The 27,708-nt window shown below is 45.8% G+C and overlaps 3 protein-coding genes across 3 annotated transcripts; all 3 read left to right on the top strand.

The window, feature by feature from the left end:
• The first annotated feature begins 117 nt into the window (after positions 1 to 117).
• On the top strand, positions 118 to 1,924 carry LOC129582261 (uncharacterized). Its single transcript, XM_055473744.1, has 2 exons — positions 118 to 989; positions 1,184 to 1,924. Exons 1-2 carry the CDS (start codon positions 365 to 367, stop codon positions 1,534 to 1,536), a joined length of 978 nt encoding a protein of 325 aa, XP_055329719.1. The 5' UTR covers positions 118 to 364; the 3' UTR covers positions 1,537 to 1,924.
• Positions 1,925 to 12,221: 10,297 nt separating this feature from the next.
• Positions 12,222 to 15,461, top strand: LOC129582397 (uncharacterized). The gene has a single exon (XM_055473907.1). It carries the CDS (start codon positions 12,222 to 12,224, stop codon positions 15,459 to 15,461), a length of 3,240 nt encoding a protein of 1,079 aa, XP_055329882.1.
• A 75-nt stretch (positions 15,462 to 15,536) lies between these two features.
• LOC129582398 (aspartate and glycine-rich protein-like) lies at positions 15,537 to 15,914 on the top strand. Its single transcript, XM_055473909.1, has one exon. It carries the CDS (start codon positions 15,537 to 15,539, stop codon positions 15,912 to 15,914), a length of 378 nt encoding a protein of 125 aa, XP_055329884.1.
• Positions 15,915 to 27,708: the final 11,794 nt, after the last annotated feature.

The raw sequence follows: 27,708 nt of genomic DNA on the forward strand, positions 1-27,708 counted from the left end.
CGATACGGAAATTCAATTCTGTGCAAACTGCAATCAAGTAATGATATCATAGTTATCTTAATATTGCTGGGGGATTGATCAAAGTCGAACTTACTTACACTTGAAAGTTACATTTACCACACAGACGATGTTGTTGCATAGTTTGTCTGTATTATCTAGCTAAGAAACAAGAAATCCGTAGCAATAGGTTGTCTAAAATGTTGTTACGTGAATGTTGTGCAATATTTCTTCACATTTCTTTAAAGTAATATTTGCGGTTAGCACTATTATTATAACACCGCAGTGCTATAATAGTACGTCTATTATTATAGCACTGCCAGCACAGATCAATTGACAGCCGCGCTTGTTTACCGCTGTGGCTTGAATGATGTCACGACTTAATGTTTTTATGATTGCGGGAGTAATGGGATCCGTTAATGGAAGATGGACTGATGCCAGCGCCGGTACCACTGCCTGCAACAGCCGGGCTGTTGATATTAATGCAGTGCACAAAGAATGTGTGGAAGCCAAACATATTGCCATGTGGTGCCCCGATCCATCTGTGCCGATACGCCCCCCGTCCGCCGATTTTGTCAAAACTTTTCGAGGGACAAAAAACCCACGGGACCGTCTGAGTTCAAATAGACCAGAATATCTGATAACCAAAAAATATGTAGAGGGCAAAAACGGCCAGTGCGAGCTAACGCGGGACATCGAACAAAATAACGTATCTATCAGAGGGGCATTCATCGAGTTAAAAGAAGCTAACAATGGAATGTATTGCTGTTATGATGCAGGAAAAGATAAATATGGTAGCTGTTGGAATATTAATGTTACAGCGGAGAGCTGCACCGATATCACGCCAGCGACCACAAATCTTATCCCACCAGCGCAGAGCTCCTACTTTACCGGCATCACGAAGGTACCCACTATTGCAACAACGGAAAATCTGGGCGTTGATATGGACACTCATAACGCCCGAAACGATCTCTCAACACGAGATAATTTTCGTAAGCGCTGCAGAATTTTATAAATTTTTATTGCCTGTTACAAGAATCTCGACACTGAAGGGTCTTTAATGTTGTCTAATTGGTTCCAAACGATCATGTTCTGGTAGGATCATGTCACTTACTACCTGTAAATCGTGTTGTAACTTATAGGCTTCCTTACAGTTGCGTAATGCGTACTACGGATGTTTTTGTAGCAGCAACCACGGATTCGGTCACTAAAGCATCCGCATTAACCGCATGTGAAGAGCGCATCGCGGAATACGAATGGCGCGCCAGAAATCTAAAGACTGCGTTGGGCATAGTTGTAGGGCTCGTACTCTTGGTGTTCGTGTTGGCCGCCATAGCTTGGTTCTACAAGAAACGCCAACCTGATGGAGTAACAAGCGATACTACGAGTCCGAATCATACTACTTCGAATCAAAAGGAAAAGAAATACCATACGATTAAGGATGCGAGCAGTACAAAACAAAGATCTAGTAGCACTCCAGAAAGCCACGAGTTGAAGCAGCTTACGAGTAAGTATCACACAAGGGAGCCGCCGAGATGATGTCAAGAAGCGCTACTGTCAGATTCAGTAAAGCATCAAATGAGAGCAGCACTTTCAAACAATCGCGGCCCATCGAACCAATCCCCATCTTGAAAGAGTAAAATTCCACGCACAAGCAAAATTGGCAGCTTAGAAAAGATCAGTTCCAGTAGTATCTCGAATAGTGTGATAGAATGCGGAATATTGATTTTTTTATTGTGTTCAATAATTTTATTATTTCCTTCTCTTCGCTTTCTCTGCAACAGGGCTTTGCAGTTTATTTAAATGACAAATATGACAGTCAAAATTATGACAAGATTTTTTTCATCTTCGGGACCTTTAAATGTGTAACGGTGGTGGTGAACACTGGACAATACCGAACATTAAGTAACGGAATTGTACCGAAGGACATACAGCTTTGCTTTTGCTCATAGGTTACGCATACCTATTGTTTTCTATCTCGATTGGCATGGTATATATATATTCGTGGGAAATACTCGTACATTTACTGTTACATTTTTGCTAGAATGCTCACGTCATCGTTGAATGGGATCTTTACGACAATGCATAACTGTAATGGATGTCATAATACTTTGTATATTATGTAGTGCTTTTGCAGTTATTCGCCAGTAAGCCGGCTACTGCAAACCAGATGATATCTCTTCATTCCGCCCTTGTTTAAAATATGTTACGATTGTCGGTACCAATTATTACTGTGATGAGCAAGATACAGAGGATGTAGGAACCGCAAGGGAACGTCTTCCGCTTAACTGCACAATAGAGATCTATGCGTTAATCAATGAGCTATGATCAAATACACGTGGACCAATCTAACCGACGCATGAACATACGTGGACCAATCAGAACAAGAGGGCTACTAATACAACTAGACAACTCGCGGTCAAAGCAAAATGGCAAGTCGCGGTCAAAGTTTTCTGCTGGGGGTTTCTAAGAAGTCGATACTGAGACTCGGGGTCATGACTCGAGAAGAGGAGTAGTAAGTCTAAGCCGTATCCGTAGGGGTAGACATAGTAAAGTAGTACCTGATGTGTACGTAGGAACGCCCGTACACGTCAAGTCTAATAATTTCCGTTTCCCGTAATATTGTGTTCATGCGTGCAATAGTAACAGTAATGTTGGAAAAGCTGCACCAAACTAAGTCCGCTAAAGGAAACTACCCATCACGCGTTGCTCCGAGCTTTTCAAGTCAGGACTGTTCATCCCTGCCTGGACTGTCTGCTTTATTAAAACTTTATGGAAACATTCTGCTAGTTGTATTTCTATGGCAGCCCTTTATCGGCTACGATTGAAACCTTCAAATTATCGGGAATTCCTATTTGCTTGTCTATCTTCAGTCCGCGATTGAGGATTACTGGTATTCTGGTTGTGCCACACCTGGGCTGGCGACATGGTCGCTCCGTACTGTTGACGGTAGCGTTATGTACCCAGTTGGCCGAACCTGTGGATAACATGAGCGGGAATTCGAGCAGTATTGTTAACGCCACGGTGTGAATTGGTCAGCTGCTGAACAACAAAACGTATGGTAAGAAAGGAAAGTTCAAAACAATGATCAATATTAAACGATACTGTAGCAAATGTAACCGGTTATGGGCAGAAAAAAGTGAATCAAATGACTGTGTGAAGAGGTTACAAAGTGATATTTGGTTGTTCTCGTCTGAAATGCCGAATACAGATATATACTTTCCGTCGGGATGTTATTTCCGTTACATTTGGCACACAAAACGTTCTTGGAAAGTTTTTTCAGGTCACATAATACAGCAGAGTATTGTTGTCAACATTTGTCGTGCTTGCAGGTGTTGCGGCGGGTCACCCGGCCATCCGAAGGCGTTACAGAAAGAATTAATGCCACCTTCCTTCAGTGGAACATGGAAGCCGAAAAGTAGCGTCATATGATCAGCAACATGCTGAAGGCCATGTCCAAAAACATAGAGGGAAAAAATGACACACCAAACTATCAAACTATGATTGAGTACTATCAAATCCCGCTTACAGGCGGTGCGATTGCACAGTACAAGCAGCATTCGTCTTGTAGCGGGTACCTCGAGCTCAGCGCAGCCTTTGGAAAACCAACTCGTCAATTATGCGTCTAATTTTACTGGCACCTACGGGAGACTTCGCGATAACCCGGAGCAGGTGTTCCAGAAATCCAGAATGTCCAAAAAGTTGCAACTAACATAACCGCGAATTTCGATAAACTAAAGGATGTCACGCGATATTTGCATTGCATGCTGAAAAGCATCAAGGACTTTCAAGCAGTAACCGGTGCGATCGAATACATCACGGATTTTGCCCTTCTTCTTCTGTATTTTAAATGCTGGAGATGCATTGACCAGTATTTAACACCCAACAAGTTTGAAAACGTCTACATAACGCAAAATGTATGAACGGAGAATTACAAAAACAAGCGGAATGCAAAGAAATGGCGCGAAAGGGCAAATTAACGAAGAAACAAACAGTTAAACGGTTTGGTTGATATTACATCACCGCGCTTATTCCAGTAGGAACGCGCTGGTATATTGGAACTGGGAGTTTATGCTGTAATGACAGTAACTGTATTTCTGTGCAACTTTATGTGGGAATTGTTAATTAGGTTGATGCAGTATTCGTCGAAAGCCGGCGGTTGCGCAACCGAAAAGGAAGGACTGCAAGTTTCACTGAAAGGAAAAGGAGTAATGGCGGAAAGAGTATTTCCAAAGCTTTACGACGCATTACCAAGCACTTCGTACAAGCCCAGTACTGACATGAAGAACTACGCACCGGTGCCCATCATCAGCTGGAAGGTCACGATTGTTACATTCCTGCTTGCATCCTCCTCTCGGTTATGGTTCTTCTGGTCTTGGAAGAATATTGTCTAAAATTTCGGGGGATGATGTTAATGCATGAACGGAGATATCATACTGCCAGCAATTTAAACTGCTCATATTATCTTATACTTTCGACAAAGGTCAGCACCATTCTTTTTAGCAACGACTACGAATTCGCCCAGTAATGTGACTGTAAGCATTGATTATCGTTGGGGCAGCACAACTTCGGTTACGAGCGGAATACTTTCATCAGTTTCATGCATCGCTCGCTGCACTGTAAACCACCCTTGTGCTGAAAAGTTATTGTAAGTTGCCAGTATGCCTGCTGGCATTGGTGTTACGGCGCTCTTTTCCGTATCTTGTGTGTGCTTCGTGTTTGGTCAGAGAGTACATCCAGAAAGAAAACAGCGAAAAGTTAAGTGAGCCGTTTGATGGCAACGATTGGACTATCGCGATATCGGCGGACGACCGGGTAATCTGACCCTCCGAATTGAATTGAATGAGAATGCTGCAGCATACTCTTTGTTACAGACCAAAACGATTCCAATGCAGAGCAATGGCAGTCATTGCGATGTTTTTTATGCTGAAGTTTGCGGATTATGTTGTTGCGGATTATTAAACGTCGCCCTTGCACAGATACAAGACCCAGTTTAATTTTCAAAAGAGCACACCAGACTTTCGCCGGCGTATGTGCTTGGGAGATCCTGCATCAAGAACTCATGGGAGCGTGAGATTGTCGGTGCACTGGAAATGTCATTAACGCAGGACGAATCTTCCTGTTGCATGGAGTGAACGCGCGTGTGCATTTACAGATCAAAATTCTATGGAACGCCCGTTTTAATCATGTCGAATGGATAGCGCGAGAATTTGTTAGAATGATCTAGAGGCATATTTGGGGGATGTGGAATACCGTCACTAACTCTGTTGTCTGAGAGCATTTAAACTGAAGGTCCGATGTCCCTAGTTCTGCGGACAAAAAAGAAATATAAAACTGTTTAACTTAAACCTTTCACTCGATTCCTTAACCTGCAATACCTTTCACTGGTATCGAACCTGCAATACCTTTCACTCTTCAGTATAATGATCCTGATTCGCTAGTCCTTTTAAGACGCAATCGCCGTAAAGTTATTGCAAACAACAAATCCAGTCACAAGCTTTAAGAGGTTTTTGAAAATCCTATAGCCGTTTCTTTTTAAAATGAGGAAAAAAATACGATGATTCAGCCGCAGGCTGTCGCGTTAATGCTGAAACTCTGTTCCGCTACATAATTGCATTTCTATGTGCTATGTTAGTACATACTAAAAACTACGAAAGAAGTGAACTGCACGTATGTACAACTGGGGAGAATGGAGAATGACATCTGAAGCGCAGCAGTGTATAATTACGGTAAATAAATTTTTGGAAGGCCGAGCGGGTTGTTTGTAGGCTGTCCCTTGTCAGCAACGCGCCAGGATCGACAGGCGGCTTCGGACCATCCCACCAGACTGAGGGAGATGGTACGCAACAACTTCTCGAATCGACTAGCAGCCTCGGATGCCTTTCCTTCTCTCTCTAGTGCCATCTCGGCCAGCACGATGCAGGATTCGTAAACGGCGAAAGCGAGCTAAAAGACAATAAAATTAATGACTTTGTAAAAATTTGTTCAAAATCTATGAAGCCTTACTACTTACGGCCGACGCGAAGAGTCGCCAAACGAAACCGCGATGCCGCCTAACGTTAAAGCGGAGGGCGAACGCCATTTACAATTTGCTGAACATGAGGCGCCTGTCATGTTTGGCTGTCGAAGCTGCGTACGAGCGGCAGTATAGCGTCCATCTGAGAAAGGGTTCAGAAAACGTCACCGTAAAAATCGAGTAACAATTTAGTTGCTTGTCTCAGGTTACTCTTTTACCAGTCGGGCTTATTGAATTAACACAGCTGCCCTTCGAGTTCAGGTTAACCGTTTCGTGGTGTCGCTGCATGGATACAGAAGTCGACGTGTTGCTTTTATTTGGTAACCCTTTGAAAAAACTTTGAAAATGCGCGAATAGAACATTATATAGACAGTAACCTCAAAGAAACGGCGTGGTATTAGTCCAACAGGTAAATCTCGGCAGTTGTACAAATAATCACGACTTCTTCCGGGCCGGTTTAGAAGTGGTACGTGTGCAAGTGAACATAAAGAATTATAAACTTGCCAGGTGTACACCCTGCTTTTACATTCACAGGTATTGTATTTTGAGGACAATAAAACCTGCACTGCTAAATCATCAAATGTGCCCGGCGAGCTTGACACATCTGTAACAAACTATTCGCAGATTCAAGCATAATTGAAGATAGCTTTACCCGGAGGTGATATGTACTGATCTACATCACTATCCACTAAACTGCACCTTTAATAAGTATCACGATACGAGTACAAACTATGCACCAGAACAAAACCGAATTTACAAAAGAAACACTTCCTCTATGCAATCCTGATCAGGGATCGTACCCATTACACAAATCGCGTTTCCCCGTTGTATTTGCATAGATATTCGCTGTTTAAAAAGCTCTTTCGCTTATCTTCATTAAGATTCAGGAAAAACAGTGATGCCGATAATCGGATATCTCTGAAAACCATCGTCAGAAAATGCAGGAAATCGAGTTTTTTTTAATTATCGGCCAGTTTCTGACCACCTAGATATGCTGCCAGCTTCCTACTTGTGTATCATGATTTTTTACTAAATACTGTGATTATGAATATTTAATAAATATGAATATTTACTAAATACTGTGTTCTGTGAATATGAGTAAAGCGAGAATAGCATTTATCCAAAACAGAGGTTGTCCAAAGTCGCGATTTGCCTATCTGGTCCGGTATGGTATATCGCGATTCTGGCCAAAGCTTCTACCTTCTTTCGGATTGCTTCTTTTCATAACCGGTATTCTGGGCTTCGCGGCCCGAGCCGTTATTCAGGAAATCCGCAAGGCAAGGAGAAAATCTGACTCAGAGCCATGTATCTGTCTTACGCTCCAGTCTGGAGCGTTAAACAAATATCTGACGCTGCATCATGACTCAGGGTGTCAAAGCTACTTCTCGTGATGAAGACAGAGATGTCGATTGTCAGAATTAAAGACAAGGTAGCCCCGCATTGCCCGCAAGACCATGTAAAAAGTAGTCCAATAATTACCACCGTAGTTTTCGTACTGAAAAAACGGCTGAGCTGTGGCCATTTGCCATAAGACGTTGCCGGCTTTGAAAGCATAACTGCGGCTTTTCTGCACATAATTCTGGACGCCATCTTTATGACATACAGTGACTGTAAATCATAATGGCGGAATCCAGAATATCAGTTAAAAATAGAACAACATCGGCAAAGGCGTCGAACGAGTGCTCTACCAAAACACCGCACAGTGCGGTATAACAATTTGGGCAGGCACAATGGAGACTGCGTTTAATCGGCCCAGTTTTTCAAGTACACAAAGTGTAAAAGATCGTGATGGTTCCAGCTTGGGGGAAAAGCGGTGCATCCCAGTCCGCAGAGCACCGTTATCCACCTCCAAAAAGCGGTTGTGTAAAGCGCCATAACTAAAATCACCCAAACCGCTTGGCATTAAAATATTGTTAACACAGGAATTTGAATTTATGTAGAGCGTAATGAGGGTGGCGCGGCACGTCGTAGTATACAGCTTGACTTAACCAGTGAGTTTGTATTTGTTGATGTTTTGATGCGATAGAAATTACGGTCAAGTTTGCACAAATACAGCAGTCGATACACTCCTAGCGCCGGAGGTTGTGCTGGACTTAATTTTGCAGGCAAACTGCGTAAAATCAACAGTGGATCAGTGCAAAACTAGTGCGTGAGACATCTACGTAATTGTATAATCCAGAGAGAGCATTTGCCGGAAAGGGGACACTGCAGATGCTGATGCAGGGGCTTTTTACCAAAGCTGGCTCTGCAGCTTATCCGACCTGAGAAATTGCACCAGATAGGGTTCGGTTGAAACGGAGCCAGCTCACGTCTCGAGGATCGATACTTGCCCAACGATGAGGAAACAGCGGTGTTGACAAAGTGGAAACTTAAGCGGGCAGCACCAACTGTTTTATTCTACAGCATTTAAACTTTAAGGCCTGATGCTGTCAGTTCTGCGAAAAGCAAGATTTGTTTAAAACTGTTGACCTTTATTAGCGAGACAATGTTTTTAAATTTTTTCGGGTTCGAGGAAAATTTGGATAAATGCTCTCGCTTTAGCTTCTTATTCACGTATCAAGATATTATTTTGGCAAATATCCGGGTACAGAAGTAGGAAGCTGACAGCATATGTGATCCAAAATTTGGCCGGTAATCATAAACTCGATATATGACTGACATGACATGAAATCCAGTTTGTGATTATCGGCAAAATTTACATAGTACATTGCACTTTGTGACAATGATAAACGGGGCTTTCCAATTATCGTCATCAATGTTTTTCCTGATACATCAGGAAGGGTAAGTGGATAGTGATGTGACATAACATATCCGGCTAGAGCTGCCTTCAGCTTAACGTAATGTGAGGAGAGAAGCGGCTCATATACAGACGTACAGCGACAAAGTGTTTCAAAGGATTTCAAAACTTTGCGCCGTGGGGCAGTGGTACAGCCTATAGTGGTACAGCAAAAACTGAGTAAGCACCTGCCAAGTTTATAAGTCTTCAAGATTACTTGCAGACGAACCACTGCTAAACCAGGGCGGTAAAAGTCTTGATTGATTATTTGTACTTGATCGCATGCTTCCGAAATTGTCTGCAAAAACTGTTTGAAAAAACAAAAAAGCAATACGCCCGGTTCTGTGTCCGTGCGGCGACAGCACGAAACGTTTAATCGGAGCGCGACGACCAGCTTTGTTATATAAATGAGCCCGAATGGTAAAAGAACAACCTTGAAAAAAATAAAGTTGTAATTCCAGTCGTTTTCCGGTGACGTTTCTGAACCCTTTCACAGATGAACGCTGTGAGGAGTTTTGACAGCCAACTAGACAGGGGCCTCATGTTCAGGAAATTGCTACTTTCAGACGCTCGCGCTCCGTGAATAACGAAGTGCAACTATACAAATTGCATATCAATAGGTGTAGAAAAAAATTTTAAACTGTTGATACTAAACTTGTGGCTGTTTACGGCGAACAAAACAAATTTTAGCCATTGTACTTTCTCATGGACACAGCATAGGAGCTGTGCACAAAACCGTTTGGCTTGCAACCTATGCTTAAGTCTATGAGAAAAACAAACACTGCTAATTTGTTTCATATCCCATGATTTGCCACTTATTTGGAATCCAAAATCTCGTAATTTTTTTCTGGATCTTTTGGGATATTGGTTGAGTGATTCTGTTTCGGAGTTCACGAGAAATGGGTGGTAGAATGACTTTCCACACACGCATGAACAAAGATCAGTTTGCAACAGGGAAAACAGCCAGTGCGCACAATCTGTTTTAAAGCCGAGTCATCAACTTCTTTTTGTCGTACATTGTACGGAAGCAAGCCATTGCAGAACGAGAACTGTTTCTTAAAAGACATTATTATATTAATTATTGTCCTTTAGCTCGCTTTCGCCGTTTACGCTGAAATCTTGTGTCGTTAATGACGACACAGAGTTTTCAGGAACTGCGCCAAAAAAAATGTAGAAATGCCAAAGGGTAATTCGTTTTTCATATTGCAAAGTCTTTTACAGATGGCGTTCTGATACGACAAATTGGAATGCCAACGGCTTTTTCGACGGTAAAGATAGAGCTGCAAACTGGAACGGCAAAGGCAAATGGACGGCAAAGGCGAAGATGGCCGACCATTTATTTCGTCATCACCTTCTGCTTCACGCGTTAAAAAAGTAGCAAACTGTTTTGCCAACCATTCTGTGTCACCAGTTGATCGGACAAAAATCTGACAGTCGTCGCGCCCTTGTCATTATTCAAAAAAAATCGACAGTGCCTAAAATACACAAATAGTCTAAAATAAACAAGTGCATCAATCAAACTTCTAAAAGCAATTTTAATGTTTTCATGCGACCAGCAATGCTGTTGATTTCGTAAATCTCCACAAACAACAGGGAATAAGCCGCTGCAATCAAATGATCTTAAAGCGCTATCAAAACTACGGCCTACACAACGTGCACCGAATAAGAAGGGCCTATTGTTCACTAAGCAATGCAACATTTTTGAAGAAAGGATGGCGGGGATATTACAGTTGTGAGCCATGGCTGTACTCACGTCCACCCTCACGCCTGTGGCGTTAAGCGGATGACGTGTCAGTGTTGTGTCTCCTCTGATTGGTTGTATGTGCCTTGTGTGGGCTCGCCTATGTGCGCTGCGAAGAGCGTTGATTTAGCTCTTCGCTTGGCAGATTTGCCAGTGTTCAGAGAGTTGAGTAGAGATTTGGTTTTTCACTCAATAAAGTGTGTCCATGCTAGCGGATGCCGTGCGTTGTGCATTTATCCCGTATCGATAGCATTTCACACAACGCAGAATCTTGTCAGTCTAGATCACTGTCCTGGACTCTTCCAGAGTACCACATTATATGGTAGCAGAGCCCGTAATCTGCGGTGCTCGAGTTTAATCTGTTGGCGAACGGCCATATTAATCTGTTGGCGAACGGCCATATTGATCTGTTTGACGAACGGCCACGTGGAATCTGGATCGATCGATATTGATCGACTGCACCAGTAAGGCACTGGTTTTCCTCATCTGACAGCAAGGCGAATCTCATCGGATTGCCAGCAGGAGCGGCAACACTGAGTCAAGTATCTCCTGTGGAGAACTTGTCTCGTGTTTTCATCGAGTCAGACGGCAGCTGGCCGCGGTGCAGGTTTCTCCTGTGGAGAACTTGTGCTGTTTCCACTGCTAAGCAGCGAGATCCTCTGTAGAGGACAAGGCTGCTGGGCACAGGCGCCGAGAAGCCACAAGCTGGCAGCACCGAAGGAGGTGCAGGATCAGTTCTAACGCGCTCCACCAAAATAGGCTGTAGAGCGACCTGCTGGTAGGCTTGACAAGCCCAGCAGAAGGCTGAATAGGTCGGATCAGGAAGGCGCCAAAACCGTGCGGAATACGGCTGCGCGGGATCGGATCGTGGAGAAGAAAATCGCGATCATCTGGATCACTTTGGCGGAAATCGGATCGGTAAAACAGGTAAAACCCGTTATTAATTATCGGATTGGTCAGCGCGTAAAAAGCGCAATTCTTATTGGTCCTGACTGAGCTGAGCTAGACGTAGGCGGAGATTTTGCACACGGCGCGCAAGTCCGGCCGTCGATCTGTGACGTCACGTAGGTCAGAAAATTTAACGAGTTCACGTGATTGGTCAGTTATATGAGCTGTGATTGGTCTAAAATTTTACCGGTAAAATTGAACTAAACGATCTCATAACGAGCTCCCAAGTATCTTAAACGAACTTTTATCAACATAATTGATCTAATACGAGCTGGTATGAGCTGTTTCTAACCGAAATAAGTTGAGTAAAAAGTTGACCAGTCGAACCTGAGATCGATCTCTGACCTTGAGCTGAGCTGATAATGACCTACTCAGATGAGCTGAGATGATCTAATCCGATTTTTTAAATGATCTTTTTCATCGAAAACGAGCTGATTTCAATTGAATCGAGCTAATTTTAATCGAAACGAGCTGAGTAAAAGATGACATGAGCTGAGCTGAGATCGATCAGCTGATCTAAAACGAACTCGAAACGAACTTTTAGCAGCTCAGTTGATATCCGTAGCTGATCATCAGCATCTCCGAAGTGAGCTTATCGAACTCTTTATTGAAAAAGTGATCTTTTAAAACGAATTTGAGCTTATCTAACGAGCTCAAAAGTGATCTATAGGGATCATAACGATCGTATTATAACGCGTGTGTGAGCATAACCGACAGGTGCGTCCAGTTATCCGATCATCACAATGGACAAAGAGATCATCGAACCAACATCTAATAGCAGTCAGGGGAGCCGAGGCTCTCGCGGATCTCAGCAAGGCGCACCTAATCCGTACAAAAAGGATTTGAACTCATACACACGACCAGTCGCACATGAAAGGAGCACCCGGGCACCTAAAGCCTTTGAGAGGAAGGACTCTCGAGGTTCGGATGCGACCTACCAAAAGGCACTCGAAGCAGTGTCAGGTCAAGAGAGCTCCAGCGATGACCGGAAACGATCTCCCGCGTCTGCAGCGGGAAGCAACGAGGTGAACCAGCAGGTCATCAACGAAGGAACGAGCTCACAACGAGCAAAGGAGATGGATGTGACATCACAAAAGGATGTCAGGATCAGCCCCGTCATATCAGAGCAGGTCAAAGATTCTAATCTGACTAAACCGGACCTCGTCGAACAGTCAAATGATGAAAAACTTGATGAGCAAAAACTCGGTGATGTCTCACTTGACGATGATGTCACAGTAGAGGATCTGTTTGAGAGCCCAATGCAGTATGAAGAGATGATGCGAAGTCACAAGTTCAGCAATGAAGAATCGTACCTCACCGATGACGATGTGACGATGAACATGTCATTTAGGACCGCGATGAAAGATGCCGTTCGAGCTGAAGGGGTGACAGCGTTCAGTGATATACCTGAACACCGAATCGAACGAACTCAGACAGGGAAGATCATCAATGTCCGGTCCCCATCTCCGAACAGCCCCACCTCAAATCTGTGGAGGCAGATCAGGGAGTTACAAACGTCACTGGAAGGTAAAGAATGTCAACTCCTACAGAAGAAGCAGGAATATCAGAGGAGGATAAGCTCACTCGAAACTCATGTATACGAGATGGAGCAACAGCAGGGCATTCTGGAAAATGCGGCGACCGAATGGAAAATCAGATATGAACGTCAGAAGGAGATCGCCGAAGAAGCCCAGAAGGTGGCTGATGATAAAGAAGTGGAAAAGTTCATCGCGGTAGACGAGCTCAATGAGAGCATGTCCGAAGAGACAGCTGAGAAATCAAGACGTCTCGCCGAACTGAAAGATCAATGTGATGAGCTTCGCAAGAAGGCAAACGAAGCTGAGATCAAGCGGAATGAATATGCAAACAAGTTAGCTGAGGCCACACAAAGATTGGCAATGATGTCAACCGACATGTTGAAGCTCAGAAATGATCTGAAGCTGAAAGAGGAGAACATCGGCATCCTCCAAAAGGAATCACAAGCACATCAGAAACGAGCTGATGATGCACTCCAAGTGGCGAAGGAGCTCACGGAGCTCGGAGCTACCGAAGGAGAACGACTCAAGAATGAGATCAAAAAGGTCATCGAAGAGAATAATCAGCTCACTGAAGATGGAAAAAAAGCAGCTGAAGAGGGTCTGAAATGGCGACAACAAGCGCTCCGGCTGGACACAATGGTCACAGCGCTCGAAATAGCGGAAAAAGAAAATCAACAAAAAGTTCATGAGCAGCTCGAAGAGAACATAAGGCTAAATACGGAGCTAACCGCAATGGCGACTACGGCAATGTTGAGAGAAGATGAAGCCACGGAGGTGAGAAACCAGCTAATATCGGCAGGGCAGGCATACACCGAGCTGGAGCAGCAGGTAAATCAGCTCGCCGAACGGATGATCACACTAAAAGATGAAACACACAAAGAGATGGATAATCGAACCATCAAACTTCAGAATGAGATGCTGAAGATCAAACAGGACAATGATCGATTGAGGAAAGAGAGAGATGAGCTCAACTTGAAGAACAGACGCCTCGAGGATGAGAATATCGCTCTCCAGGTGACAAATAAACACAAGGATGAGCAACTTTTGCAGTTCGGTGCTAAGAAAGATACCGACGTAACACCCCCGCCCAGTTACAGTAAGACACAAGGAACAGGAGCTGGCGGGAGTGCTCACTTCGAGATGCCGCTACGAACGGGTGGCGGCAGAGGTGATTTCAAAACGGAAAAAGATGATGAAGTCGCCGATAAACGGAACCCATCGGGTAGTCACCAGCCACAGATGAGCTCTGGTGACCCATCGCAGTATCAACAGCCTATCGAAACAGCAATTAAAGAGGATGCAAATCGAGATGCCCGGTCCCCTCGACATGAACACGACGGGAGATATTTCAGAGAGATCCCAAATGAACGAAACCAACGGAATGAGCGAAACGACCGAAACGAAGACCGTGTCCAAAGGGAATTCAATAGGACGCTCAAAAACATGGGCCGAAAAACTGACCTGGCAATCTTTGATGGTAATCCTGATGCGGTGAATGGGTGGATTCGCATCGTAAAAGAAACACAACGAACATATGATCTGACCGATGAACAGATCATGATCGACATAGCCAGTGCCGTGAGAGGACCAGCCAAGATCTGGTTCGACAGTGAAAGAGACATCGAAGAGGCGGAAGAAGAAGTCTACACGGTCACAGAATGGCTAAATAAGTTCAAAGATGAGTACAGTGACCGCAACGAGGAAGTCCTGGGCTTTCGTGAGGCCATGGCTAGGAAATTTAAACCTGGAAAAGAAACACTGGAACAATTCTATCAGGCCATCATGAAATTTAAAGCGAAGAAAGCGATCACTGAATTGCAAGCGGTTGCATTCCTCATAGACGGATGCAGAGTGGATAACAACCTCTACAACGCCTTGAAAACGAAGGGGTTCAAGACGCCAGCGGAAATAAAGGCTTTTTTCAGATCGTGGGCAGCTGGTGAAGATAAATACAAAGTGGTGGAAGGTCAACGAAATCAACCGGATATCGTCACCATCCGCTCGGGCCAGGTTGAGATGGCACCGAGGCAATACGCAGCTGCACCAGTTCAACAAGTGGAATATCGGCCGAGATCACCAGTCCCGGTTCAGAATCAAGTGACTTTCAATGATAGTCAAACCGGACAACCTATCACGTATGCCATGGTTGCTGCGATACAAGCGCAGGCACAGGCCAGACCGGTGGCGCCGGCTAACGTGATGCCGCACCCCCTGAACGTAGAGGCGCCACCTCAGCAAGGAAGGCCAAATAACGGAAATCAATATGGAAACGGAAACAATTGGAATAATGGTCAAGGTAATGGAAACGCCAACTTGAACAATGACCAGGGAAATGGCAATTTTAATCAGAATCGGAAACAAGGGAACTACCAGCAGAACCGCGGCAACTATCAGCCACAGCAGGGTTCCCGAACTGAATGGAAATTCGGCCAAATTGATGGATAGGTGAACCAAGGCGTGCAACTGTGCCAAAATTGTGGATTCGGTAACCACAATGCACAGAATTGCATGTTCGCCAACATGCCGTTGAACCGGAACCCGAACTTGTTCGCCACCCAAGAGTGGGAACGACTCCGCAATCAAGGCGGTTGGCGACAGGCAGTAGCGAACGGCTACGACCTGGTTGCAGCTTGGCGCCAGTTCAAGCAGCAGAACGGCGGTAACCAAGGAGGTGGCCAGGGTGGCGGATATAACGGCGGCGGCAGAGGAGGCTTCCGCGGGCGAGGTCGCGGCAACGGACGCGGCAACTACGCCAACCGGAACTGGCGCGCCAACAATAACGGGGGTGGCGGCGACCAGAATAATGGCATCGGCGGCGCGAACGGCGCTGGCCAGGGGCAGCAAAACGAGCAAGCCCCGCAGCAGAATATGGATCAGGGAAACGGTCAAGATCAGTAGGCGCCGGTGAGCCTACTGATCCTCCCGAACCGAAACCACCGGATAAAGGAGGAACGCAGAATCGGACTGCGAACGAGATGGCTAAAAAGACGCCATCCCAAGTGGGCAAAGGACCACAGCTGCAGAATCGGACTGCAGCCGACATGGCTCATAAGATGCCATTATCAGTGGGCAAAGTACCACAGCCGCAGAATCAGACTGCAGGCGATACGGCTAATAAGACGCCGTCACATCAGCTGAAGGAGATGGCTCAAAAGATGCCATCACAAGTGGGCAAATGACCACCACTGCAGAATCGGACTGCAAATGACATGGCTCAAAAGATGCCATCACAGGTGGGCAAGGACCACTGCCGCAGGACAGTACTGCGAGCAACAAGGTGAACAATAAGGCGAGATCACCTTACTGCAGCGAAGAGAAGCTGAAAGAACGGCGAGCTCAACGTAACGAGATCATCCGAAAAGCTAACCTGAAAAAGAAAATGGAGGAAGAGAAAGAAACGGATGAGCATCGCTCGAGATTCCGACAACATGTTGAAGAGAACGGTATACCGAACCGACAGAAGTCACCACCTTCCGCACCAGTGAGAGATAAAGAAGCATGTGCAGTCGCTAAAAGCAACGACAAAAAGGTCGTCCCAACAGGTCAGGCAAAGGAACTGACGCTGCGAAAAGTGCAGCTAAAGGAAAGCGAACGAGCACAGCAGGTCTCCGATGACTCACTGGATGACGCAAACGCATTGCAAGAGAAGCAGATGTGGCAAAAGGTGGCATATCGACCCAATGGGAATCATGGGATGTGGATACCGGTTACACCAAAAGCGAAACTGAAAGGGCAAATGTCGCAAGAAGATTACTGGCACATCAAACAAATACAAACGGACGCTGCGAGGATACAACTCGAGGAGTTGGTTACCGGGAAACCAGCTCCAGGGTCAAAGAAGCCAGTTCCAGTGTATAAGAAGACACCCGCCGACTTTTGCAACCCGAGTAATGCACCACCGGTAGATAAGCCGCCGAATTACGGAGAAAAAGTTCCGTTACAAAAGTTGCCAAACGGCGGATTTACCATAAAGAAGAAAGAGAAGCCACGGGACTTCTTACAAGCTCTACAGGATGACGCCAACAGGTCACCAGCCAGAACAGATGGGATGTCCTCGCAAATTTACCCAACTCGAACGAATAACGAATGGGCAAAGAAGATAACTGACTGGATGAAGGACAACGAGCACAAGATGATCATTTATGAGAGATCAGCAGAAGAGTTGAAAGATAGCGAAGAAGATGAGCTGACACTGGCTGAGCAGATCACAAGAGAAGTCATCGAGAAGCTGCGTGAGACATCGAAAGATGATGCGAAAGGCACCAAGTTATATCAAACCATCACTGAGGTGACAAAAAGTCACCAGGAAGTTGCGAAGGGGCAACTAAACGAGGTCAAAAGGACAACCAGTGATATAAAAGCTGCATCGAAAAATGAATGTGAGGTGTTAAAAGGCTTAAAAGAGATGAAAAAAGAGAATTTTACGATATCCGAACTGACTTGCCACATCGTATCGACCATTTGAGCTCAATACTGAAGAACAAAAGCACTTATGCGAATGGGCAGGTGCTCTCTCCGACGGCAGACATGGATCCGGGACCAGTATCACTGATACCAGTCAAATGTACGGTCCGGAAGCTGAAAGTTCAAAATGGGAACTTACCGAAAAGGATCGAAGCGTATACACATGAGGTCAAAATCGGAGATATAAAAGTGATGGCGATGTTGAATACTGGAGCAGAGACATCGTTGATCAGTAAACCGTTCTGTGAGAAAAATGGTCTCCACATGGTACCGCTGCCACCAGATAAGTTGGTGAAGATAAATGGGATCAGCGGCACATCGGGCTTCGTCGTCACACACTACTGTGTGGCACCTGTAACACTAAGAAAACGAACTACAGAACACTCCTTCTATGTGCGACCAAAGACGGATGACGTACAAGTCTTACTGGGACATGATTTCCTGGCGACAAAGTTCGTCCTAATCGATAATCACGGAGAGGAGGAAGTCGAAGATGAACCGAAGCCAACTGCCAAAGTTCAAGCTGGAAAAGTCGCTGAACTCGCAAAAGGAGCAGTAAAAGCTGAAGCGGAGCAAAGGGCTATCCCAGTACCAGAGGCACTGGGATCAAAAGAGATGAACATAAAAAGGGGAGGTTCATCTGCCCAGCTGTCGATAGTTGAACGGATGACAGCTATCCAGCGGGAGATCTCTACCAGGTTGGGGAGATCATCAGTTAAACCGACAGAACGGGCAAACGTCGTTATCCCAGTACCAGAGGCACGGGAAACGACGAAAGATGATCGAAAAGGAGCTGGTCAAGGAGCTATCCCAGTACCAGAGGCACTGGGAACACAAGATGAAACTCCCGCAACATTGGACCAGATCGTAGCTACCCAAAAGGAAGCAGCTATCGAAGCGAAACGAGCTCTCGTACCCGGCATGGAATGGGCGAAGCTTATCCCAGTACCAGAGGCACTGGGAATAAAAGCTATCAAAGTTTGGAACGATATAAAGTTCGAAAAAGTACGAGAAGTTCCGAAAAAGATGACAGAAGCTGAGCAAATACTCACAAGTGAGATCCGAGATAAAGCGATCGAACAGCTGAAAATTCATCAGGACAAAAAGGAACCGGAGATCATCGAAATCTCATCTGATGAGCTCAATGTGAAACCGAGATATGGAGGCTGGCTCAACGCAGATAACGACAGCACCAATCCGTTTGCTTGCCTCAACTTCATGACTCTGGAAGAACGTATCAGCAGTTGTCATCACGGGTATAATGAGGACCCGTGCATAGTGCAACCTCAACAGGAATGTAAGGAATGCTTACTAGAAGCTCATCAAGATGATCCCTCTGAATGGCCAAAGTGCAATGCGGCAATCGAAGACATGAAAGGGCATGTCCAAAAGGAAGTGAAAAGTATAAACCGGACAAATCCGATGTGGAATCAGCACATCGAGCGATACCATTGGCAACGATACAAAGAATGGCTATCATGTGTCCGAAACTTCATCGAAACAAGAGGGAAATGGATACGTCACTGGGAAGATTGTTCCGACCAGCAGCAGTTGGACTCCCCAGAGGCTAAACGATATCAAGCAAAGTTTTACAGAGAGATACATGAGATATTTGATGAAGGAAAATTGTGGGAAGACGTGAGATGTGAGCTGTTCTGGGACTTCCGCACCAACCGCTTGTACAAAGATAAAGGAAAGACGGTCATATTCCCCACTGGACTTGGTGAACCGGTGTACGAGCTATTTGAAAAGTTCCATGACGCACTGGTGAAGGGAGATGAGGGATCCTTCGACAAGTACTGGAAAAAGTTGGAAGCAGAGTTCCCACCCCCACCAGATAACGACATACTTGAGCTGAAAGTATATCGGAAACGAAGAGAAATCGGAGCAACTGGTCTTCCACAGAAGAAGGTGACTTTCGCATCAGCACCAGATGAAGCTGATTTCTCTCAACGAGGAGATGATAAATGGTGCATCTACGAGATGACCCCGAATAACGAGCTGCTCACCGATAACTTGAAGGCGAATATGCGTCTTCATTGGGGCTAAAAGACCCATCGGATATGAGGAAGATGCTGATGTGAAGGTGATCGAAAATGAAGAACATAGATCGCCAACAGCATTTGAAATCGCACAAATGTTAACGGAAAGAGGAAAGATGTGGGAAAAGTTCAACGAGGATCTCCAAAAGATCTCTGAGGGGCATCAAAACCCAGTAACAAAGGCAAAAGGGGACGAGGAGATACTCGATAACGGTGAGGAAGGTCCACCGATCGAGAAAAGTCGATTAATGAGCCTCGAGGAGCTCGATGAGCTGGAAGGAACAGCTCCCAACGATGAGAGGTCCGCCTTAGATGAACGAAGGTCATCGGCGAAAGTACGAGTAACACGTACCCATCCGAGAATCGCAGCGAAATGTGGAAGAAAAACGATGGAAACGGGCAAACCTCTGCCCAAAAATGCGAAGATGAAAAAACTTAGCGATTCACGAGGTGATGAAGATGACGTCTCATCTGAAAAAGGAGCTGATGAGCGACCACTTGAACAGAGAGCCGCAAAGGATGATGATGGCAGCAACTCAGATTCAGATTGGACGAGCTCAAGTGATAATTCAACGACCTCAGAAGACTCGGGAGTAAACGACCTCTCAGAACAAGAGAACCTGCTCGACCTTGATGAAGATGATGAGGTCGATGAAGAAAAGGAGCAGAAGATCAAAGTGCGAAGAACGAAGGTGCAACGGATGAGATTAAACCGAGAGACCATTAGAGTCTACAGTGATCAAAGGATCTTCCTGAAACCATCTGTTTGCACACGAGTCAAAGTCAAGATGGCACGATTTGTACCAGCTAACGAGAAGCTGATGTTCACACCAGTCTTCCAAGTGGAAACCGATGTCCAACCGCTAGCAGGAGTGACAGATCATAAAGGTAAGCACTTTGATCTGGTCATCGCTAATCATAGCATTAAACGGCAAGTTGTTAAAAAAGGACAGTTCCTTGGATACGTGGAGCCATACGATCATATGGAGAACGTCCAGGTCAATAGTGGCACAGTAAGGAACGTGCTCTCTAATCCAACAGTTGATGACGTAACGAAGGCTGAGCTGACAAAGATTATCGGGAACCTGAAACTCGGACCTGATCTGACACAGGAACAGAAGAATGATGTGTATAATGCATTCTGGGAGTTCTGGAAGGTGTTGCCGACATCAAAGAAACCGTACGGAGATGTCAAAGGGATCACCCACGTGATTGATACGGGAGATGCGAAACCGGTAAAGTGCAATCCCGCCAGAACCAGCTGGACAGGTCGAGAGTTCATAACAAAGCACATCGAAGAGATGCTGGCGCAGGACGTCATCGAGCCATCAGATGCCGACTGGAGCTTTCCAGTCGTGCTGGCAGCAAAAAAGAATGGTGACGGAACAATGGGAACCAGATTCTGCGTCAACTACATCATGCTGAACAAGTTAACGAAGAAAAATAACTACCCCTTACCGAACCCGGATGAGTTGCTGGATGCATGTGCAGGCAACAAGTACTATGGGAAAATGGACCTGCAAAGTGGATTCTGGCAGATTCCCATGGATCCGGAGTCGATTAATAAAACGACATTCGTGACTCAAGATGGCATGTATCGGTTCAAAAGGATGCCGTTCGGAGTCTGTAATGGACCCGCAACGTTTCAACTCTGCATGGACAGAGTTTTATCCAAGGCGAAGCGAAAGGGCTGCGTCTTTGGATACATCGATGATGTCATTTTCGCTGGAAAGACTTGGGAGATTTTCATGCAAAATATGAGAAACGTACTTCAGAGTTTGGTGGAAGCAGGTTTCACCATTAAACCAACGAAATGTGAAATTGGAATGCGGGAGATGGGATTCCTGGGTCACATACTCAGTGAGAACGGAGTTCGAATGGATCCCGAAAAAATCACCGCAGTATCGGACGACCTCAGACTGAACGACAGCTGAGATCATTTTTGGGACTGGCGAACTACTATCGGAAGTTCATAGCCGGCTACGCACAACACACCTGCCATTTATATGAGCTGTTGCGCAATGATAAACACGTCAGAAAAGACTGGACAGAAGTTCACACGAAGGAGTTTGAGAACTTAAAAAAGTTGCTTTGTGAAGGTCCAGTGCTGGCAAAATTTGATCCAGCTAAACCGACAGTCATCGAATGCGACGCGAGCAAAGAAGGAATTGGAGCAGTATTATCCCAAGAAGGTCATCCAATTGCCTATGCGAGCCGCGTCCTACACGGAGCTGAAAGGAACTACGGTGTTACTGAATGGGAGTGTCTGGCGGTCGTATTCGCCGTCAGAAAATTCAAACCGTATATCGATTACTCCGAGTTCACCGTACGTACTGATCATCAGGCACTGACGAATCTGCTGAGATCGGAAACGAATAAAGTTGGCATGAATCCGCGATTAACGAGATGGGCAATGGCATTACAAGGCCACCAGTTCAAGATCGAGTACAAACCGGGAAAGTACTGCGATAACGCGGATGCTCTATCGAGAGCACCTATTGAAGGTCCAACATGCCACGATGAGGAGTTTGACGAAATTCCGAACTTCGAGGATATCAAAAAAGAGTACAACATAAAGGAACCAGCTATCGAAGTCTGGCAGCTGTTCGTTCAGATGGCCGAAGAGAGAGAAAAGCGAATAAAGATCAACTCAGTTACGGCGAAAGAGTCGGCTGAGACATCGATCAACGTTAACCGTCTTAAAAGTGGATCTGGACCCGACTCGGCAGGAATTGGACCTGACTCGGCGAGGGCTGGACCTGACTCGGCAGCTCAGAGAGCTGAGCCTAGCGAGCGAAGTAAAGATCGAGATGATCTCAGGGAACCAGATAAAGTTGCGCAGGCATTACACGAGTGCCCTATAAAGTTGCTGAAGTTCCCTAATAAACCGACAAATCGACATAAACCGCTGCCAAGATGCAAAATCATCTCCGATTGGAACGAGCTCAGCACTGCAACAGTGCGTATCGTCAACTTGCAAGGAGATGAGGAAGAAGTAGATGATTCGAATCTACAACTGCGAAACAAGCAGCTTAAAGATCCTCACCTTGCGATGATTATCGACGAACTGGAGCACCTACCGGATGCGGAAACGAGATCAAAATTTTGAGTTCATTATCAGCTGTGGAACGGAATCTTATACCGGGTAAAGGATAATAAAGGCAGATTGGAAAGGACATACGTCGTACCACTGTCGATGAGAAGAGCGATCATCCATGCGCTGCATGATGAAAAAGCAGCAGGTCACCTTGGATTTGAAAAGACGTTGGCAGCTATCAGACTGCGATATTATTGGAACAGAATGAGTACGGACGTGAAAAATTATATATTGGCATGTCAAGGATGTCAGTTCCACAAGACACCACGGAAGTGTCCACCTGGCAAGTTACAGGAGATCAAAGTGGGACATCCTTTCTTCCGAGTATATGCCGATCTGAAAGGACCATTATTGCCAACAAAGAAGCGGGGATATAAGTACATAGCGGTCTTCATCGACCAGCTGACAATATGTGATTGCGGTACCAATGAAGACGGCGACAGCGAAGGAGTTCGCCAAAGTCTTCGTAAAACACGTGATATTGGTACATGGAGCACCGCACATCCTCCACACGGATCGTGGAAGGCACTTCACAGCGGAAGTTTTATCGAAAGTCACCAACATGTTCAAGATAAAACACACGTTTGGAACGGCGTATCACCCTGAAGGCCAGGATCAAGTAGAACGGCAGATGCAGATCATCGGAGATGGTCTAGCACAGTACATGAAGGCAGGAAATGAACGGAAATTTAACAAGTACCTGCCATATGTGGTCTCAGGGATGAACAGAGCTGTACACGCCACAACCGGTTACTCAGCATATTATATGCTGCATGGAAGAGAGATGACCATGCCAGAAGATGTGGTGACCAGAACGAACTTACCGGATGATTATGGTACTCCAGACGAATGGGTCGAGACCATGAAAAGAATCTGACTTTCGCTGAAGAAGTGCAAAATGTAACATAAAAGATGCCTATGAGAAGAATGCGGAGATCTACAATAAGAAGAAGTCGGAACCGAACTTCAAAGTAGGCGACTTCGTACTCATACGACTTCCCAAAGATACGAAACAGGGAAGGAAGGAAAATCAATCAGACTTTAAAGCGAAATACGATAAAGTGTGGAAAATCCTCAGCTTCCCACGAGCAAACAAAGCAGAAGTAATCGAACAGAACCCGACAAAAGAGGCGGACTTGAAAGTGGTGTCCATAGACCGATTAAAGCCCTGGCACCCGCTATTGACAAAAAAGTTATCAGAACGAGATCCCCAAAGAGATTCGGAACCAGAGCGTGGTATGCAAAACGATTGGGATGTACACGACAAATCATTTTCCGAACCACCTCTGCTACCTGAAACGGAAGATGATGCAGCAGAGCGCGCTCCTTTCAAACCACGCTCTGACACCGAAGTGTCAAAAGATACGGACGAGGTTGGGCCGAAAAAGAGAAGAGGCAGACCTCGAAAAGACGATAAGGACTTTGAAACGGCAATGACCATTAAGTTAAGCGAAGAAGCTGGAAACCTAACAGAGATCGCAACTGGACTAGCAGATCGTGATCTTCCAGAAGCCTTGAATCAGTCCTCTCCCAAACCGCGCCCTGAAGTAGCAGAGCATACTTTGAAAAAGCTTTTCAAACCACGCACTGCTACCAAAGAAAATCAGCCGAAGGTGGCTGTAGAAAAAGATTGTGCTCCGCGCGACGCTACCGATCAGCGGGCGCAGCAGCTTGAGACATCTAAGGCAACAGCCGCACAATTGGGGCGTGACATTGCCGCTGCCATCGAGCAATGAAAGGTGAAAAAGAAGAAGTCACGACCCACTCCCACGGAAATCCTCACAAGCAAAGAAGAAGAGGAAGACGCCGCCGAAAAAGAACTCTTTGATCGGATAACTAAAGGACGCAGGGATATTAACCCAAAAATAAGGCTTATGGGCGTTTATGATATTATGAACGGGAGTTGGGAAGGCGTAAAAGTCATTCGGCGAAAACCGGCTAACAGATATCGTTTTCATTGTTCTAACAGGTATTAAGAGTTGATGGAACGATTGGAACGACAGAACTCAGATAATTCTGATTCTGAGAGCATCGGAAACCCGTTAAAAGCACCGATAAGAATGGAAGGTGATCAGGGTTATGACCCTGACTTTGGAGAAGAATCGAATTCATCCGCAGGAACGGTTCAGAATGATCCAGGCGTATCGAACCAGCCAGTTTATGCGGGAGGCACAGTCTTTTATCCGCACCCACAGGATCCAACGAGTTACCAGAATACGCAGAACTGGGTGTCGGATCACTACGGCACAAATGTCGGACCACCCCAGTTCCCAGGACAAAATGTTCCTTTCTCGGGACAACAATTCCCAGCGTATGGCTCAGCACAAGTTGCAATGGAATCACCGGCATTATTGATGCCACCACCACAGCAGGTGGTATCGAATTTCCCTGTTGGAATCCAAACGGCACCCGTACGATTACCCGGATTTGGTGGGATACCGGTAGTACCTGGCGGACACGGAGGATTCAGCGGCATGTCCCCAGTCCGAACACCAGGTATCGGTGGAACTTCGCCCAGATCAGTATACGGGGGACATGGCGGAACGTCGCCTGCCCCATCTATGTCCCAAGGAGGCTTAAATTTACCACCGTTATTTCCGGACTGGACCGTAACGACGCCAGGACCATTTGGCACATCCGTGCTACCACGTCCACATCGACGATTTGATCGCGGAGGCATATCCCCACATAAAAGAGGAGGCAGATCATATGGACGAGGAAACCGATTTGAATCACCCCGATTGAGAGGAGTGTTGCCCTCGTTGGGACCACAGTTAGAAGGATTACCGAAAACCCCTCCAGGCGAACCCTCAGTATCCGAATACTCTCCACGATTGACGGTTAATATAAGAGAAGATGATGACCGCCTGAACGTGATCGTGGATGAACATGAGACGATTACGGAGGAACACAGGAGAGTCATACATGACTTCAACCGAATATGCCACGATTTTTACCGGATTCATGAACGCGTCGATGACCAACATGCGTTCTACGGCAAATTGATGTCGGTGGCAGGGATGTCTCATCCCACACACGAGGCATTGAAAGAGAAGACAGCAGTTCTTATTCAGAAGAGAAAAGAAATCGGAATCCAAATTGTAACGATGAAAAGGTGTCATCCAGCCTTGGTGCATCGAAACTGGCCGGATATGGTGGAAAAGATCCTCCGTTTTATCAGAAAATATCCAGAAGAAAGGTCCCGATCGGTAGATGCTGCACCGACTTCATCAAAAGAAAAAACGGGGACACCGTTGACGAAAACTGTAGAAGAGATGACAGATGAAGAAATATTGGCAGAAAAGAAGAAGTTGGATGAAGCTTTGAAACAGCGCACGAGATCACGGACAAGCTCGACAGCAGAGTCGTCCAGCTATGGCACATCAAAACGTGCGAGAGCGGTGACGAAAAGTCCGAAATCAGGAGACGCAACTGGTCAGAAGGCAAAAAAGCCTACGGTGAGTAAGGAACCACCGCAGGCGCACGAAATGCCCGTACCAGTTGTACCGGTGGCCAAGAAGGTTCATCAACCATCGGTACCAGCTCCAACTCAACCGATTCCACCACTACCAGTGGCACCCAATCAACCGACACCCGCAGCTGAGATCCCACCAGTCAAAGCTTATTGCGTAAACTTCCCTGGAACAGATGGACAAGAGAAGAAGGTGTCCGGCGCTGTCCGCTCGACTAGTGGATAAAAATACGAACCAGGAGATCCCATCTTGCGCAGATAAGGGAAATAAAGAGTTGAAGAAAATGATCAATACGGCATCACGGGAGCAGGCAGAAGCGGCCTTAGCAGCTATCCCGAATGAGGTGGATCGCAGAAATCCCCGAATTCTCATCCGAATGATGAAAGAGCTGATAGCGAAAAAGGCGAAAGAAGAGGACGCCTGGATTCATATACGGGTGGGCACGAACGAGGACCACATGTTATATACCTACACAGCCGAAGGGCAGATATTGGCGGTCGAAAGAAAAACGTTAAAACTAGAAGAAGAAGATACAGGCGGGAAGAGAAAACGACAACCCGATTACGACACAGTGTACCTGTATACTGAGCCAGTCTGCAGACTGCTTACGATCGGATACGAATACGCAGCTGATGTACCAGGAATAGCGATAGTGGAAATTGTCGATCCCTTATCGGGAGATCCGATCCCCTTCGCACCGATGTGCATATCGAAGGAAGACAGAGAACATGCTGACAAGGAATCAAGAAAAGCCCTCAAAGTACTATACAAAATGTTACCACCCGAGGTGAAGAATAACGCGGTAGCATTGACGGCAGCGGTGCTTAGTCTGGTGCAACAGCGCGCGGAGGCGGATCAGGCTTTCATTCGATTGACATTTAACCACGATGATGGAACGCTCCGAACTGCCTGTTATGATCACCGAAAAACACCGCTGTACTGGGATATTACACCTCCGGAACATATAAAAAAGCTGCAAATGAACAGCTTGCCAAACAGCAGCAAGCTCAAGCCCAGGCTTAGCTCGCGGCACAGGAAGGTCCTGCCGGAGAAGCTGATGAGGAAATGGAAGATGACGGAGCTCCCGAAGCAGGAGATGATGATCCGGAAGACGAAGAAGAGAACCGGAGTCGGAAGAGGAACAGGTTGATGAGGATAACCCTAAACGATCGCTGGCTAGAGTTTTCGAGATCGTCAAAGGAGCGGTACATAAGCCGTGTAAAGATGTGAATTGTCCTCATTGTTTCCCATCTCGAAATTCAGACGACTCTGAAGAAGATGACGGATCATCTGACGAAGATTCGGAAGATGAAAAGCCGAAGACAAGATCGTCCAAAACGGATACAAAGCCCAAGAAAGCTGAAAAACCTGGGCAGAAATCGGGTACAAGTTCGAAGGAAGAATTAAAACCAAGAAAGAAAAGGGGGAAACTCAACAGAAGAAAAGGGGACACAAAAAGGAGGAGTCCTCACCGGATGTTGATGTCGAAATTGATTATGAAGATGTGGTCGTTACAGATGATAGCCCATCAACGGTCACAACACCGAAGAAAATTGTCATTGAATCAGCGACATCAACCGCGTTTAAGTCGAAACCAATTGCATTGAAGAAAGTAT

This window comes from Paramacrobiotus metropolitanus, unplaced genomic scaffold, assembly GCF_019649055.1.
Source record: "Paramacrobiotus metropolitanus isolate TYO unplaced genomic scaffold, Prichtersi_v1.0 Parri_scaffold0000007, whole genome shotgun sequence".
NCBI classification, from domain to species: domain Eukaryota; kingdom Metazoa; phylum Tardigrada; class Eutardigrada; order Parachela; family Macrobiotidae; genus Paramacrobiotus; species Paramacrobiotus metropolitanus.